This window comes from Triticum urartu, chromosome 2A, assembly GCF_056163025.1.
Source record: "Triticum urartu cultivar PI428250 chromosome 2A, HENAU_Tu73, whole genome shotgun sequence".
NCBI classification, from domain to species: Eukaryota; Viridiplantae; Streptophyta; class Magnoliopsida; order Poales; family Poaceae; genus Triticum; species Triticum urartu.
The window spans coordinates 24021303-24036814 of record NC_141874.1 but is presented as its reverse complement, the minus strand read 5'-3'; the positions used below and the strand labels follow the sequence as shown (position 1 = coordinate 24036814).

The following is a 15512-nucleotide window of genomic DNA, read 5'->3' as shown; positions in this document are numbered from 1 at the left end:
GCCCTTATTGACAGACTCAAGCTATTTGAGTGTGCACTCTACCGGATGAACGAATTCAGAATACAACTTGCTTGGAACACAAAAAATTTGCAGGACGCAAGGGGAAAAAAAACAGGTTCTAAACCGGCATTTAGATTTCAGCACGACATCCAGCTAAAACACCAGCTGCTTGATACAAATTCTGAATAATCCCAAAGCCAAATCTTTGAAAAGAAACATTCATCATGATAAACAGGCATCCACTATGAACAATCAGGAATGTGTGTAACCAAGTAACAGCTGACTTGAAGTATTTGTTGTAGGATGGAGAACTAGTGGGGCAACTCTGACTCTTTACCGTGCAAATGTAAATGTTGTCACGATTTGTATTCATTTGTTGAGTTGGAAATGACAAAAGGTGAAATATATAAACCTTTGAATATCTTTCAGTTGCACATTGTCTTGGTAGATGTTCAATACAAAGGTTAAAGGCGCTCTTTGATTCGCAAGGTTTTCGAAATGCAGGAATAGGAGAAATTGATGGTGACTGTACTCTTAGATCCTGTAGGATTAGAAAGTCATAGGAATTCAGATCAAAACAGTGTTTGATGGACAAAAGAATTTGTACAAAGGGTTTGAGTGGATGGAAATTTTCCTCGAAGGAGTCAAGAGCAATCTTTACAAAAAAAAAAGGACCTAAGGATTCCATTACTGTGGATGTATGTACAAAAAAAATCATTAGAATCAAATCATAAAAAAAATCTCATGTAATTTTATTGAATCAAAGGAGCCCTCATTGACAGACTCAAACAGTTGGTGATACTACGCTCAATCTATTTGAGCATGCACTCATACTGGATGAACAAACTCAGAACACAACTTGATTCGAAGAATTATTGCAGAACAAGATGAAAAAATAATCAGGTCCTAAACAAGCATTTAGATTTCAGCACACGACATCCAGCTAAAACACCAGCTGCTTGATAAAAATGAACATGATACAAATTCTCAATAACCCCAAAGCCAAACCTTGGAAAAGAACAATCATCATGATAAAACAGGCATCCAGTATGAACAATCGCGATTCTGTAACAAGTAACTGCTGACTTCAAGCATGGCTTTTGTCTACAAAATTCATGCAACATGAGATTGCTTAGCATGCCATTGCAACCAGGATCTAGCCAAGCATGGTCACAGGGCAGAAGTATTTCAGATTACAAGACATCTAATACAAAAGGATTGCTCGTCTAATCTCTCAGGCTATAATCTCAATTTAGGGACTCCCTCCGATCAGCGGATCATCAATCCTTGCATCCCCTGCCCGCCATCTTCAGTCACCTTGTTAGCTTGGATTGTGTTGATAGCATTTGCAATGTTTCCCTGTAGCAGAATTTTAAGAGGAAACTGGATTAGTTGCTCAGTAAGCACCTATAAGTTCTCTAGGTCACTGTAGGAGTTACATCTGACATTCATCAAGAAATTGGAAAGCTATGCATGTTCTTACTGAACTTGTTTGCAGCTGAAAATTATCTACTGAAATTCAAGGCAAGGTAGAGGCTTACCCTCCACACTCCAAGCTTTGAACGTAGACTCTGCCATTGTGGCATCCCGAAGACCCTCGAAGTATGCCGGCTGAAATTACATACCAGACCAAGTATTAACCAAAGAGGAAAGCATAACACTGTAATATGGACCAAGAAAGTCTTGTGGATATGAATACCTGACAATGACCAATTGATTAAGCTGGTCAACTTTGCAGTCCAAAATCTTGGATGAAATTGCTTTCACAATCCAATATTCCACCTCATCATCATTGATCTAACAAAGAATTAAAAAAGTCAATATGACATTAAATCAAGTGAACAACAATAGGAAGGCAAGGTAAGCCGATTACCTCAAGGGCTTTTGTAATTGCAGAGTAAGGAATTTCCCCAGAACAATGGCCGCTCAGATCAAGCAGGGACATCAGACGCATTTTGGTTATGCACTCCTCATGAACCAGTCCTGTAGACGGTCCACCATTAGATATCCAAAAGTTGAAGCAACATAGAATTGCTAGTATTGGTTCACCAGTACATACCATATCCTTGCAGCAAGGTAGAGTTAGCAGTCTGAAACGCTAAATAAGAATCAAGCCTCAGAGTAAGGAATATCTTCAGTAGCTCATAAACTGGCTGATACTTCTCATCTTTCTCGAGCTGTGCAACAGCTGGCATATCGAGCAGGTCACACTGCAATAAGCATATTTCCATCAATACAGGTATATAAGGTTTGCCAAGGTTAAAACTTGCTAAATAAATCCCTCAAGAATTTCAGAACCAACTGTTGGCATACAAGGCACAACGACATACAAAGCAGTAGCAGAGGAATTGGGCAATACAATGCGCAGCGACACAAGTTTGTGTAAGCAATAATCCATCAAACCAAAAGAAGAAAGCTTGTAAGGGACATCTTGTCACAATGTTGGCTCGGGCTGGTAGTAACCAGAAATATTTAAGGTTGACAAATTAACATTTGCAGGCTAGTGCGAGAAGATAGGTTTAGCCTTACATTTAATATAGTGATATTTGACTGTTATAACCAAATTTACATTTGATGACATGATTGGAGAATGGCATGTTATATCATGTTCTGGTAAGAACAAAGCGATGCAAGACTCACAGAGAATCAAACTCATAGCATGCATTATGTCTCTCACTAGATTTTTTGCAGAGATGTGAGCCAAAGGATGAAAGTACCTGATAGAGATCAGATGACTTGACAAACTCGATGATTGCTGCAGCAGCTTCTTCCTTTGCCGCACCGATTGCGTCGGCATCATCAGCCGATCCATCAAACGTGGCCAGGTACTTGTTCAGAAACTTGAAGTACTCCTTGGTCATGCTGTCAATCATCATCATAACAAGAATGGATTCCATCAGTATACAATCTTGTCATGTTACTTACACACTGGTTAAAAAAATGCAAGGAACTTGGAAGCAAAGGGCAATGCGTGCCGCACCCCTTCTGGTCTTTAAGAATCCTGGTGACGGCAAGGAACAGGTCCCTCTGCTCCGGCTTGCCGATGCCCCAGTAAGCGACAAAGGCATCGATGTTCTTGAAGGTGGGGACGACGCAGTCGGCGGCCTTCCCGGCGGCGGCGAGCTCGAGCGCCTTCCTGTAGACCAAGGCCTTGCCGGAGAGGCTTGGAAGCAGGTTGTACAGGCTGAACAGGCTGCACACACACCACACATTGGCAGAGGAAATACAAGATTCGTCGTCAGGAAACTTATATCGCAAAATCCGATACAGGGAGGCAGGGATGGTGCGAGGGTCGCCGCCGCCGCCGCCGCTTACACTTTGATGCGCAGCGTAGGCTTCTCGCCCGGCTGGTGGGTGAGCTTGGCGCAGATGAGCCTGGCGATCTCCAGCGCCTCGTCCTCGGATCCGGCCTTGGTGACGAGGTTGCAGATGACGGTGAGGGAGCACTCGAGATCTGCGGCCGCTAACAGCGAGCAACGCGGGATAAGCAAGGCGCAATTTTCAACAAGAAATCGATAGGGATGGAGAAGGAGAGGGGAGGGGGAGGGGGAGGGGAGAGGTACCTTTGTCGGAGAGGCGTGGGGCGAGGAGGAGGAGGTCGGCGTTGGCGAGCATGAGGGTGGCCATGTCGAGCCAGCGGCCGGCGAGGACGTGTTGCTGCGCCTCGGCGCAGAGGCGGGCCACCTCCGGGTCGGCGACCTCGGCGCCCGCGTCGGCCCAGGCGATCTCCGCCGTGGAGCGCACCACCGCCAGCATCGGCTCCTCCTCCGTGGTGTTGACGATCGTCGCCATGGTCGGCTCCTTCTCTCCTCCGCGCTAGGGTACGCCGCCGCCGCCGCCGGAGTGGGGGAGGGAGAGCAGGGGATTGGTATTGGGAGGCGACAGGGAGCCAAAGAGAGGAAGAGGAAACCCTAAAACTTAACACCCGACGCCTCGGGCCCACGGGTCAGTTGGTGTCTAGGCCCTGAGTCCAACCGTCTGATCCAAAACCACATTGTTCTCATCTATAAATAAATAAATAAAATTATAGCACATTTTTCTGAACATCAGTACAGTCACAAGCACTTATATTAGGCACATACAGTGAACCAACCTGTGGTTGGATGGTTAGAGGGACTGTGGTATCCCCAGTCCACTAGGGTTCAAATCCTGGTGTTCGCATTTATTTCTGGATTTATTTCAGGATTTCCGGCGATGCGCATTTAATGGGAGGAGACGTTCCCGTCGACGACGAGGTGCCTACGATGACTTTGTAAATTTCAAGATGATATGCCGGCTCAGTCTTTCGAAGTTGTGCGTCACATCGACCTCGGCATGACCTACCCGCTCTAAATGTGTTTTTTTTTCGCTAGAGGCGACACCTGGTATACTTTATATACACAAACTAACGGAAGCCAAAGTCTGACATTGTTGAGCCCTTGTTTGCTAGTAGTTAACATTTCCCGCCTTCATTCAATCGACTTGTAAAATGTTGCATCCTGCTCTTTTCGTTGTCATGTATCAGCATGAAAACATGCATGGTTTGGATGTTGCACTATCTTTTGTATGTCTAATCATTGCTATCTCCCCTCTTTCAACTTTATAGAGAGGCGCGATGGGGGAATTGTCCTTTGGTTCCTATGTGTATATATGGGGAGAAAATTTAAGAAAAAAATCAAACAAGTTTAGAAGTTTTTCTAGAATAAATTTGACTTTCTTTTGTACTGGTATATAAATTTTAATGATTAAAAAACCGCCGTTGACATCAGGAAAAAAACAAAAAATGCTGCTATTACAAGTCACTATTCATACTATTTTGGCAGATCTTTTTTTGTATTTTGCCCTAAGCTCAACGGGGTTTTACAAGTACAAGGGAAGGCCAAGTTTATTTCAAAAAAAAATTCAGATTTTTTAAATTTTATTTAATGATTAGTTTTATTTTCTCTATATAGGGTGTATATACATCCAGGAACTTTGCGAAATGGCCCTAGGAATCAAAATGAACAACAAAACTCATGAAGAAAATTAAAATGAGAGAAAAAAGTCACAAAAATATCACTTGCATAGAATGTGCATGCTGTCCAAGTGCTTGTAATTTTTCATTCGAGCAAATAACTTTTTTGTACCTTGAAAAAAATTACAATTTTTGTGGCTCCTGAAAAGCAAAGTTTTAAGAACTAACCTCTTTTCTAGGTAGTGCACGATACTCATAATTTTCCACATTAATTTACAAGCACACAAAAGACTGACATTGGAATTGTTCGCAATGGACTAATATTCATTCGTGGGCTCAGTCGTATTTTTTTTTCATTTGACCATCAGCTTTTGATACTATGAGGATATGAGGAGAATATAAGACAAAAGTTAAGAGAAATCGATCTGCACAACAATTGTGGCGTTTTAATGTGGGTGTATTTACGGATTTGTATACACTCTTCTTCATAATCTGCAGTAACTACTTTCTAAACTTATCTCTTTGCCAGTATGCCTTCAGGTCAGATCACACATAAATTCTCAGGGAGAATTGATTATATAGACCAATTTGATCCGAATTCTTTGGGCAGGATCACAAACACATCTAGTTTACTGCCTGTCCATCCAAGCTATTATTGTTCGACTGAAATCACAGTTCACTTGGAAAAAATACTTCACATTGTTACTGACAAGTCATTCTTTTTCTACATTACAACATCGGGGGCAGGGGATGCCGCCCTTTTTCTTCTTTCCTCACTGTAATCAGGAACTACAACACAATTTAACCAACCAATATTCTCGAAACAAGGAAACAAAAAAAGGGGCAGTAAAGTATTATCATATCATCGGTCCACTGTAAAAATGAATATGCTCCCCAGAACACAAATCCGAGGAGTTACAAAGCACGGAGGCAGGCGACCGTGGCCACTACGACGACGTAGCACAGAGGAAAATTCTTAATCCTCCGCAGAGTGAGCTGGGGCTTCGGCGTCAGCCGCATGATCCGCGGCCATCCTTTCCTCGAGAACCCTCTCGCCACGCTCCCTGCAATGGTGAGAATAGAGCTCGTGAGCTTTGGAACAATGAAATGTTTTCCAAGAACTCATGATTTTGGGTTTTCAGCTTCACTACTAGTATTTTGTGGGTTCATTTATACTGTGTTTTGCGTGTGAACCATACCTTCTTCTCGATGCCTTGGTAGGATCGGTAACTGGGAGGGCAATTTCCGAAGGCTTGGACCTCGCGCACAGCATCCGGTCGAACAGATTAGCAACTGGGTCTGTGACTGGCCTGCAAGGATCACACACAATAAAGATTAGTTCAGAAGCTGGGTCAATGGGACAGACTTTGCCAGTGTAGTACAACGGAATTCAAAATTACCGCATGGCATCTGGGAACAAGCTGGGGAAGGAGAAGTCATCGCTTGGGTCGCCCTTAAGCCCTGTCAGCGGGTTCTTCTGGAAGTATCTCAGGTAAAGCCAGCTGACGTACATCCCAGACAACAAAGTCGGCAGGAAGTTGATGGAATCCGGCACAATGAAGGCCATGATAGTTGAGAAGCACATGACAAAGAATGGCATCCACTGCAACAGCGAGGAAGACACAGAAAGACACAGAACTTCACATCAACAAACTTGTAACTTGTTGTGGAAGAAGTATGCAACAATACAATTACCGCCTTAAACATTGTATTGTACTAGTGGTCTATCAATGTACCTTAGCCTTTATTTTCCAGAAAAAGCACATGGGGAGCTCGAGGTTTGGCAAGAGTTGCTTCAGGCCAACCAGAAAGCCAGCAAGGGCGCCATGGAAGCCAGAAAGTGGCGTTACACTGCATAGCGTGAGATGGCAAGGTTAGCTAGCTAGTGGTTATAATGTTCAATATTTCAGCCAGCAGCGTCATGTCATCTCATTTTCAGAGACTAATGTATAAGCCAGAACAACCATAGTACAGTAGTACCTCAATTATCTAAGTACATATAATAAAGATTATCCAACAGAAGAGTAATAAGCACAGAAGTAGAGCCGCTATGTCTATGCTAAATGGCAATAAGTCACATGTACTACTCCCTCCGTCACATAATGTAAGACGTTTTTTGATACTAGTGTAGTGTCAAAAAACGTCTTACATTATGGGACGGAGGGAGTACATAATATAAAAGATTGATGGCTTAAAACTTACAGGAAGCTCTCTTTCCCGGTGACATAGTACAGGGCGACAGCAATGCAGAACGCAAGGATGCCGCAGATGGAGTTGACCAAGATAATGAACTTCAAGAACTCCTTGCGGCCCCAGACTGGTTCGATATCCTTCCCGCAGAAGAGAAGACCAAGGGAACTGCCAATAGCCTACAAAAACAAAACAAAATAAAAGTGGTTAACATAACGCATGGAACACACAAAGGCTGTCTAGTCTAACTTTCGAGATACTGGTATCTTGTTCTGAATTATGCTTTTCGAAAGTGGTTCTGAATTGTGCTTTCCGAAAGTGATGACCGACGGATGCTTTCAATACAATGGTTCTTTATTTGGAATGTAGTCGCACAGCTAGCCGAGTTGTTGCAAGTTTCCATTTCATAGCCATGATGGAGTAGTAATTGAATATGATTGGCGAGAGATCTACTAGCTAACTCACCCCTGGGAGGACTTGCTCAATGTAACCGGCTGTGAAGACGGTCCATACAAAGGGAATTGTCCTGTGAGACACAAAACAAACTATTAGAGATGAAATTCAGCTGCCACTTTGAACCCAACAAAATTCAGAACCGCAACAATTCATTCAGAATTTTACGCACTTGGCGGGGATGATGGCGAGGTAGTTGAGGGAGGACGGGAGGAGCTGGAGCAGCACGTAGCCGCCGATGAGCACGACGACGAGGCCCTTGCAGGTCCGCGTGAACTCCTTCCCGGGAACCTGCACGCGCGCCAACAGAAAGCATCACCCGTAAGTAACCAAAATCAACAACAATTGACCAGCAGACGCAGATCTGAGCAGCCATAGACGCAATGAGCTGCCCCGCTCGGCCGGCGGGGCGCCAGATCGAGGCCCCCGTCGGTCAACGCCGCGAGATCCCCGGATTACGCTCCCAGATCTCGCAAGAAACCAACTTGCCGGAAATGGCGGAGCGGACGGCCAGATCTCCCGCTGGCACGGCGAGATCCGGCCACCACCAACCGCCAGGATCCAGCCGTCCGGGCACGGCCGGCGAGCGAGCTAGCTCAATTCATCCACCCACACGCCGAGCAGGCAAGCAAGAGGAAAGAAGAGCAAGAGACGGTGCTTACGACGGCGGGGGGAGCTCCGGCTCCGGCCTGGTCGTCCGCGGCTCCGGCGCCGTGGGACTCGGCCGTCGGGGCCTGCAGCGGCTGGCTCTCCATCATCCCTGCCTGGTCAGTCAGATCTCCCCTGCTGCCTACCTCGCGCCTCTCCTTGCCGACTCCTTGGTTTAGTAGAGGCGCACGAGGGAGGGGGAGGTTGTTGGGGGTCAAAGTCTCAGCTCGGGTAAGCGGAGGGGGAGAAGTGGCTGGCTGCTGGCTCACTGCCTACCTCGCCGGTTGCCCGTCGCCTTCCGACCACCCAACGCTCAGTAATTACTGAGCACGCACACGCTTCTTTCTTAATTGTGGCGTTTAATCGCGTTAACCTCGCCTATCTTTCCCTTCCTTGGCACCAAAAGTCAACCGGTAAACCACATTGTCTTTGTCAAGTTGTGTTTGGGTGGTGGAATTCAAATTGGTGCGGATGCGAGTTTTGATTTGAAGGAGGCTTTTGGCTCAGAAACACGGTATAACTATATATAAAAAAAGGAAATACAGTTTAACGGTATGAAATGTTGTGTTTCGATGGACACCCCTACATGCGGGGGGTGAGTGATGCAAGAGGTGACTACCGTGGAGGATAAAGTCCCTCCGCCGTATCTGGATCCATGTGCGAAGCGGGGAAGACGATGCCATGACCGGTAATGACGGGCATATTAGAGGAAATATCGTCCTGGCGATAGGCAGCCGAGCCACACTGAAGACAGGGATGTTGTAGGTCTAGGGAGAGACGTCGATGTGTAGTAGTCATCGACGAAAACACATATGAAATCATCATTGTTGATGGTGGTGGTTATCGACTTCTCATGGATGACGTGGAAAACTCATGATATAGTTCAACAAGAGGCATGGACTGTGTATTTCACCCTCATAGTTGGAAGCTCATCGGTTACATCATGCTCATTGTTATAGTTATACTCGGGGATGTCAGAGATCTGGGAGTTGCATAGTGAGGGCCACCTAGTCATAGTCATCGTCCTTATCGTAGCTGGTGAAGTCAAGTTAAAATATCCGGTTCATCTCTATTAAAGTGGCACGTTCAGTGTCCGGTGACTCCCACTGTTGTGGTCCCCTGGTTCAGCTAGAATTGTTTCTCAATTCAAAATTCATAGGCATTCAAACTACAAAAGAATGCTTGTTCAAAAAAATTCTCACATGATCTAGTTCACCTAGAATTGTTTCTCAATTCAAAATTCATAGGCATTCAAACTACAAAAGAATGCTTGTTCAAAAAAGTTCTCCCATGATCTGCAGTCATAGCTCCGGTACTTGCATGCTATCTGAAGCGTTATAGTTGGGTTTCACCACTTTACATGATCTTTTTGGTATTTGTTTCCATGTGTGTTTATGTGTCTTCCTATGACACAATTTTAATGCTTACTAAGTGATGAGTTGCGCATTTTGTAGCTTTCCAAAGCTACAAAATCACGGTCCAATTTTTTCTCACTTTTTCCCTTTGCCTCACTTTTTTTCTCCTTTTTTCCATTCGTGTCATCTAGTCAGTCTTATGCTTTGTCAAGTACTAATCACGGTTCAATTTTTTGTCGAAATTTCGGTGGGTGTAATTTTTCACATATCTTTTTTGGACTACATTCGTGGATAATAACGTCAAGGACTAGAACAATTGTGGAAGATCTTACGCGTTGTTAGGGACTAATCATGGTTCAAAATTTTCTGAAGTACTTCTCAGTTTTTCTGAAGTTTTCAAAAATTAGGTGAGCACCTAAATATGTTTGGTTCCGAAATTTTGAACCCTGGTATACCTACTTCATATGTTCCAATAAATGACGTTTCAGATTTTTGCACGGTCTTAAATGAGCAACTCTGGTAGTTATATTCTGTATGTACTAGAATGTGAGTATATGGTTATTCTAAATTTTTTATTATGAAACTTTCACCATGATAGATCTAATTGGGAGAGGGGGGGGGGGGGGGGATGACCTAATAGTGTAAATTTATGGACAAAGAAAGGCAAGTGTTGTTTCACATCAGGCTGCAAGTGGGACTGCCTGCGGGAGTCCCACATAACGCCACGACTGCCCATGTATTTATGTGGGTTTAAGTGGGTTGCCCACAAAAACTACATGTCTTGTTCACGGACATCGCTTGCCCACATAACTTGTAGACAGAAAGCATAATAGATCAATCGTTAGACTAAAGCTTCCCAACACAGCTATGGGTTGGATTTTGCTTTGTGGAGCTCGCCGTCAACAACCTGCTCATGCGGACCTTGTTAATTTGGTCGAGATCCTAGACATTGTTGTTGCTCACCTTCAATTAGCCGCTGCTTGATACCTCGCCGGTCACTAGATTTAACCGTTCATCACACTCTTGACCTTATTGTGATAGTGGTGCTAGAGAATGAGATGGTCATGGAGCAGAGGGGATGGCGGGAGGTTCTTCGGCCATGGAAGAGCTAGCCGACAGAGTGCTTCTCATGATGATGTGGATGTCCTCACTTCGGTGGTCGCAGCACGTCAAGTCCCGCCGCTACGGCACGGCCATGGAAGTCCTGATCACCTGCTGCTTCTTCACGTTCGTCACCATCGCGCTGTCGGAGAAGCCGTCGCCGTCAGTGCTTCCATGCTGGCGGCACCCCTCATAGAAAACCCAGCGTCTAGTGTTTGTATCGAGGAGGGATTATGTGGGTTATGTGGGCTAGATGCGGGCCTGGCGGGATGGTCCGCAAATCCGATGTATTTTCTTCCTCAACCGTGGGCGTCCACGAATGACGTTATGCGGGCTTGATTAAGCGGAGCCGCGGACGGCCCGTTCTCACTTGCAGCCTGAGTTTCACATTTAGATCATCTACCAACACTAAACACAACAATAACGTGAGCTGAAATACTAGAGAAAATGCACACACAAATTAAGAAAAAAATACAGCTTTAAAAATCGGGTAACTAAACACGGATGGAAAGACGTCCAGTGAGAGTTGGGCATGCGTTGCTTTCCCGATCCTAACCGTACACACTTTTTCCACACACCTGTTTTTGATGAAGCATGCGTCCCACCAAAAAAGTATCTCCTATGACTTTGTTTGAAAACCCACTACTACATGACACTGATGTTGGTTCCTTCTCAACTACTAGAAGTTCACTTCTTCGCAAACAAAAGATTTTTGAATGATGACAGACAAATGCATCATCAATATTAATAGGCCAAAATAAATAAGTATTTTTTGGAGGTGGCGAAAAGGTAGAATATATGTAGTACCCACTCACATGGGGAAATTAGGAAGAACATTGAAAATGTATAGTGTTGCCAGAAACAAAAAGGAGGAGGAGAAGAAATTGATGGGTATGCATTGAAACTGTCGCTGGCGGGCAAACAACGAAGAGCTGATGTTTACATAGTTTATTTTCACATGGCTAACAACTATACTCTCTGCTGCCTGACACCAATGCAACAGTGGTGTTCCTATGAAGGACAAAACAACTTTCTTATTTATGTTTTCTTCTGATTTTCTGCCGGAACACATCCGGGAAGCAAATAGTTGTCGATCTCAGACAGTTTTGACAAAATCTGTCAGATTACAAAAACAACTGAGCTGCTTGAGCAGACAAAGCTGACAAATTACTCTACAGAGTGTATATCTCTTCTTTTTCTTCCCCTAGAAACAGAAGAGAAATCCATATCACAACCTCGAACTATCACCAAAGTAACACTAAACTATAAAACTGTCTACTTTACAACCTTGAACTATCAAAACCGGAACAAAAACAACCCTGGACTGCTTCTTTTTTCTCAAGAAAACGCAAAAGAGTTTGTGTTTCATTGCATTGAACAAGAAGATATCGGGGGTACAACCTCCAGGAAGGAGGGACACACGCACGCACGCACGCACGCACGCGCGCGCGCACACGCACACACACGACTGTCCTCACCAAGTGACTACATCTAGGCGAGGAGGTGCCCTCAACTACAGACACGCAACGACATTAGGCCTCGCCCAGCCTTGCCTCCATCTAAAAATGCGCGAGGTGCCGAGACCCGGAGCAACAGAGGCAGCACTGCCAGACACCTTCAGGACGATTGTCCTGGACTACTTTTTGGCTGGTCAACAGTCTAGTCAGCATCCAGTTAGCCACCAAGTCACCCATGTCCCACATAACCCTAACTAGTTTTTTTCTTTTGTTTGTCAGATTGAATATAAGGGTACTATGGATTTTTGGGAAAAAATTCAAAAAAATCTAGGCACTTTCATTTTTTTGGCAAAATTTGATCCAAAATGGCTTTGAATTTGAGTTTGAATTTTAATTCCATTTTTATTCAAGGAAAACTTGTTGAAACTTTCCTAGGTTGAATAAAACGATAGTGTGGATTTTCATTAATTTTTTGAAAAAAATCAGGGCACTTTAATTGTTTGGCCAAATTTTGACAAAAATTGCTCTAAATTTGAATTTTCATTCTATTATTTTTTATATTCGGCAAAACTTGTTGAAACTTTACCAGATTGAATATAAGGGTAGTGTGGATTTTAAGAATACTTTTCAAGAAATTCTGGGAACTTTAAATTTTTGGCACATTGGTGGCATTGTGGCTGATTGGAATGTTGACCAGTCAAAAACTAGTCTAGGGTTGTTTTCTTGTCCGGTCTTGATAGTTCAAAGTTGTACAATAGACGGTTCGTAGTTCAAAGTTGTATATTAGAGTTTGGTGGTAGTTCAACGTTGTAATTTGGACCTCTTTTTTCTAGGTTTTCTCTAGAAGCCACAGTCTGTCCTGATTGTTCATGTCCGTTCGCTGGTGCGAAAGGAAGTGGCGAGACGATGCCACCGCCGGCCGGCCGATGTGACCACGCCACATGCATGCCTCTAACGTCACTTGTTAATTCACACCCCGGTGGCAGTTATCCTTTAAGGTCATCTCCAACGATAACCCACAAATTTTCTGGCACATCCATTCGCGGACATGGATACCGGAGGACGCCATGCAACGCAAATCGCATATATTTTCACAACAACTCAAACCAACCGGACGGAATTCGATCAAACACGGCCAGATTTCATACAAACATGACGGATTTTGTACAAACACGGCGGATTTCATTACATTTCAAACATCTAGAACAAAAAAAAAGACCCGGCCCTAAACCTATTCTATTGTGGCGGCACCCGACGTCCAAGCCCGTGTCGTCTTCCATCTGTCGTCTCCATAAGCACCGACGATAAGACCGATGAAGTGAAGGTGTGGTCTCTGGCGTGAAAGAGCAGAACACAGGAGACGGACCGGCCCACATGGGACACCAGGCCCTGCCGCCTCCCGTAGTCTACTCATTCTCGGAGGAGTCCGCGACCTGTTCATCGCCGGTGGACGTGAAGTCCATGATGGAAATGGTGGCGCCAACGTTGTCCTCGTCCCACCGGGCCGCCTAATGGTTCGTCGGCGGCGTGTAGGAGGTGCAGCTGGCGTTGTTCTCCTCCGCGGTCGCCTGAAGCTGCGCCTCAACGGCGGCCGCTTTCCTAGCGAGCGGTGGTTTAAGCGCGGACGACATCGTAGATGGCACCCTGCTCCGCGATGAAGTTGGGGTTCACCGCGGCCATGGTCGCCACGGCCTCCTCGCTCGCCCGCTCACCATAGGTCTAGTCCTTCGCCAGTTGGTGCCGCTCTAGAAGGAGCAGGTTGTAATGATGTTCCCCCTGCGCCCGTCGGAACGCCGACAAAGGCGCCGGCGCAGGCTGCACCTCGCCATGACGACGTCGTAGTGCGCTAGCGGCTGCTCCATTGTGAAGCCGGAATGCACAGGAGGCACGGGAGCAGGGGCGGTGTCGTCGGAGCCCATCTCCATCGTGGTCCCGTCCTCGTCGTCAGAGACCTCGTGCGAGCTGGTCGGCAAGCCGACCTCGATCCGCCTGGCACGACGGCTTTGCCAGGCGGCGGCAAGGGCGGCCACGACGTGCTTCATCCCTATGGAAACGCTCTCCCACAGAGCTTCGCCGCCTGCAGTCATGGCGGATGTAGTGCAAGGGAGGAGGATGGGGAGGGGCTTGTGTGGTGGTGTGGAGTTAGTCGGATGTGGCCGCCTTTATATTGCGGTTTCCAGTGAGGCGAGGCGTCCAGGTTCGTCAATGCGCGGCGCCGGAGTAGGTTTCTCGACCAGCGAGCCTAGTTAGTGTCATCATATGGACGGACAACGGCATTGAATGGGCGTGGTAGATATCCGTCCCGTTTCATCCAGTCACGGTCTTCGGCATTTAACAGGCACGGACACCAGAGGCGCGTCGCGGCGGGCTGGCGCGCCCCTTCAATGCCGACTCTAGTAAGAGGTTCCGTCCGGTCTTCAATGGGGAGCGGCCGTTTTACGGCGGCATGAATGCGGGCAGCTGACGCGGGGGCAGATTTTTGGTGGGCTAGTGCGGTGAGAAGAGGGCTTGGGATCGTGTTTGGACTCGCGCAAGCAAACCAAAGCTGTTAACCAACCGTAGTAAATCATGTCAGATCCAACACATTGCCATCACAAAGTTGGATCCCATCGAAAGAGATACTAAAAGAAAAGAAACGAGTTACATGTAAATTCTTGGTGGCCTACGCCTACCTAATATGAACCCAAGCAGGTTATGATTCTCGATTGTTTTTTTTCCAGTGGGCAACGACCAATTGATCCGTGTCAGCTCGCTCAGCTGGAAGGGAGAGAGAGAAGGATGCATGTGATACGGACCCAAAAAAAAATTGTGAACGTTTGTATTTAGTCTAAAGAAAGATAAATATACGCTGAACATCACTATGCTCCATTTATTCTGTCCTCCTGACTTGATTAAACATCAATCACCCAGGTCCAAGAACAAAACTTGTTTGCTCTGACAGGCCTTAGTTGAAATCCAAGGTTAGGGGAAGGAACAATTGGATGTAGCCAGCAGTCAGCACGTGGATGCTTGTTGTTGTTTTCAGTGTAGGTAGGTAGGTAGATATATTTGCCTCTGTCTATACATAACAATATTCACGCGATTCAGCTCCGGCGGCGCAATAAAACAGAACGTCTGGGAGTTTACAGGTATCAGCACGGCGTCAGATGGAAATCATCTTTAGCATGCTTCTTCCATCGATCGAGTAGGCAACAAAAAACAACAACAACAATACTTAATAAGCAAGACAATACGTAGTACTATAAAAGGTCAGGGAAGAGATCGAAGCATCAATGTAAACTGCTCTGCCGACGCAAGCTTCGAATCTGAAATTTGTGCCGTTTCAGTCACCAGTCCACATAAACTGGGCAGCAAACCACAACGACCACCAGAATA

The 15512-nt window shown here is 45.6% G+C and overlaps 2 protein-coding genes across 3 annotated transcripts; both read right to left on the bottom strand.

The window, feature by feature from the left end:
- Positions 1-1009: 1009 nt before the first annotated feature.
- Positions 1010-3921, bottom strand: LOC125535203 (uncharacterized). Of its 2 annotated transcripts, none has more exons than XM_048698245.2 (9): positions 3564-3921; positions 3316-3454; positions 2981-3193; positions 2718-2862; positions 2060-2210; positions 1874-1983; positions 1700-1797; positions 1542-1611; positions 1010-1359 (listed from the first exon to the last, which is right to left on the bottom strand). In XM_048698245.2, exons 1-9 carry the CDS (start codon positions 3790-3792, stop codon positions 1270-1272), a joined length of 1245 nt encoding a protein of 414 aa, XP_048554202.2. In that variant the 5' UTR covers positions 3793-3921; the 3' UTR covers positions 1010-1269. The 2 variants fall into 2 exon arrangements, with proteins under 2 accessions (XP_048554202.2, XP_048554201.2); XM_048698244.2 differs by having other exon boundaries at positions 3316-3463; positions 3564-3920.
- A 1692-nt stretch (positions 3922-5613) lies between these two features.
- Positions 5614-8504, bottom strand: LOC125535202 (rhomboid-like protein 19). Its single transcript, XM_048698243.2, has 8 exons — positions 8239-8504; positions 7749-7867; positions 7589-7649; positions 7136-7302; positions 6670-6784; positions 6334-6536; positions 6133-6243; positions 5614-5997 (listed from the first exon to the last, which is right to left on the bottom strand). The coding sequence occupies exons 1-8, from the start codon at positions 8332-8334 to the stop codon at positions 5910-5912; spliced, it is 960 nt and encodes a 319-aa protein (XP_048554200.1). The 5' UTR covers positions 8335-8504; the 3' UTR covers positions 5614-5909.
- Positions 8505-15512: the final 7008 nt, after the last annotated feature.

Excerpts from the sequence above, each read along its gene's own strand:
- LOC125535202 (XM_048698243.2), bottom strand. The coding sequence starts at position 8,334 with ATGATGGAGAGCCAGCCGCTGCAGGCCCCGACGGCCGAGTCCCACGGC. Across the intron at positions 7,303-7,588 it reads TTGAGCAAGTCCTCCCAGGG|GCTATTGGCAGTTCCCTTGG; the intron begins GTGAGTTAGCTA and ends TTGTTTTTGTAG. Across the intron at positions 5,998-6,132 it reads ACCAAGGCATCGAGAAGAAG|GGAGCGTGGCGAGAGGGTTC; the intron begins GTATGGTTCACA and ends TCACCATTGCAG.
- LOC125535203 (XM_048698244.2), bottom strand. The coding sequence starts at position 3,792 with ATGGCGACGATCGTCAACACCACGGAGGAGGAGCCGATGCTGGCGGTG. Across the intron at positions 1,984-2,059 it reads TACCTTGCTGCAAGGATATG|GACTGGTTCATGAGGAGTGC; the intron begins GTATGTACTGGT and ends GACCGTCTACAG. Across the intron at positions 1,612-1,699 it reads AATCAATTGGTCATTGTCAG|CCGGCATACTTCGAGGGTCT; the intron begins GTATTCATATCC and ends ATGTAATTTCAG.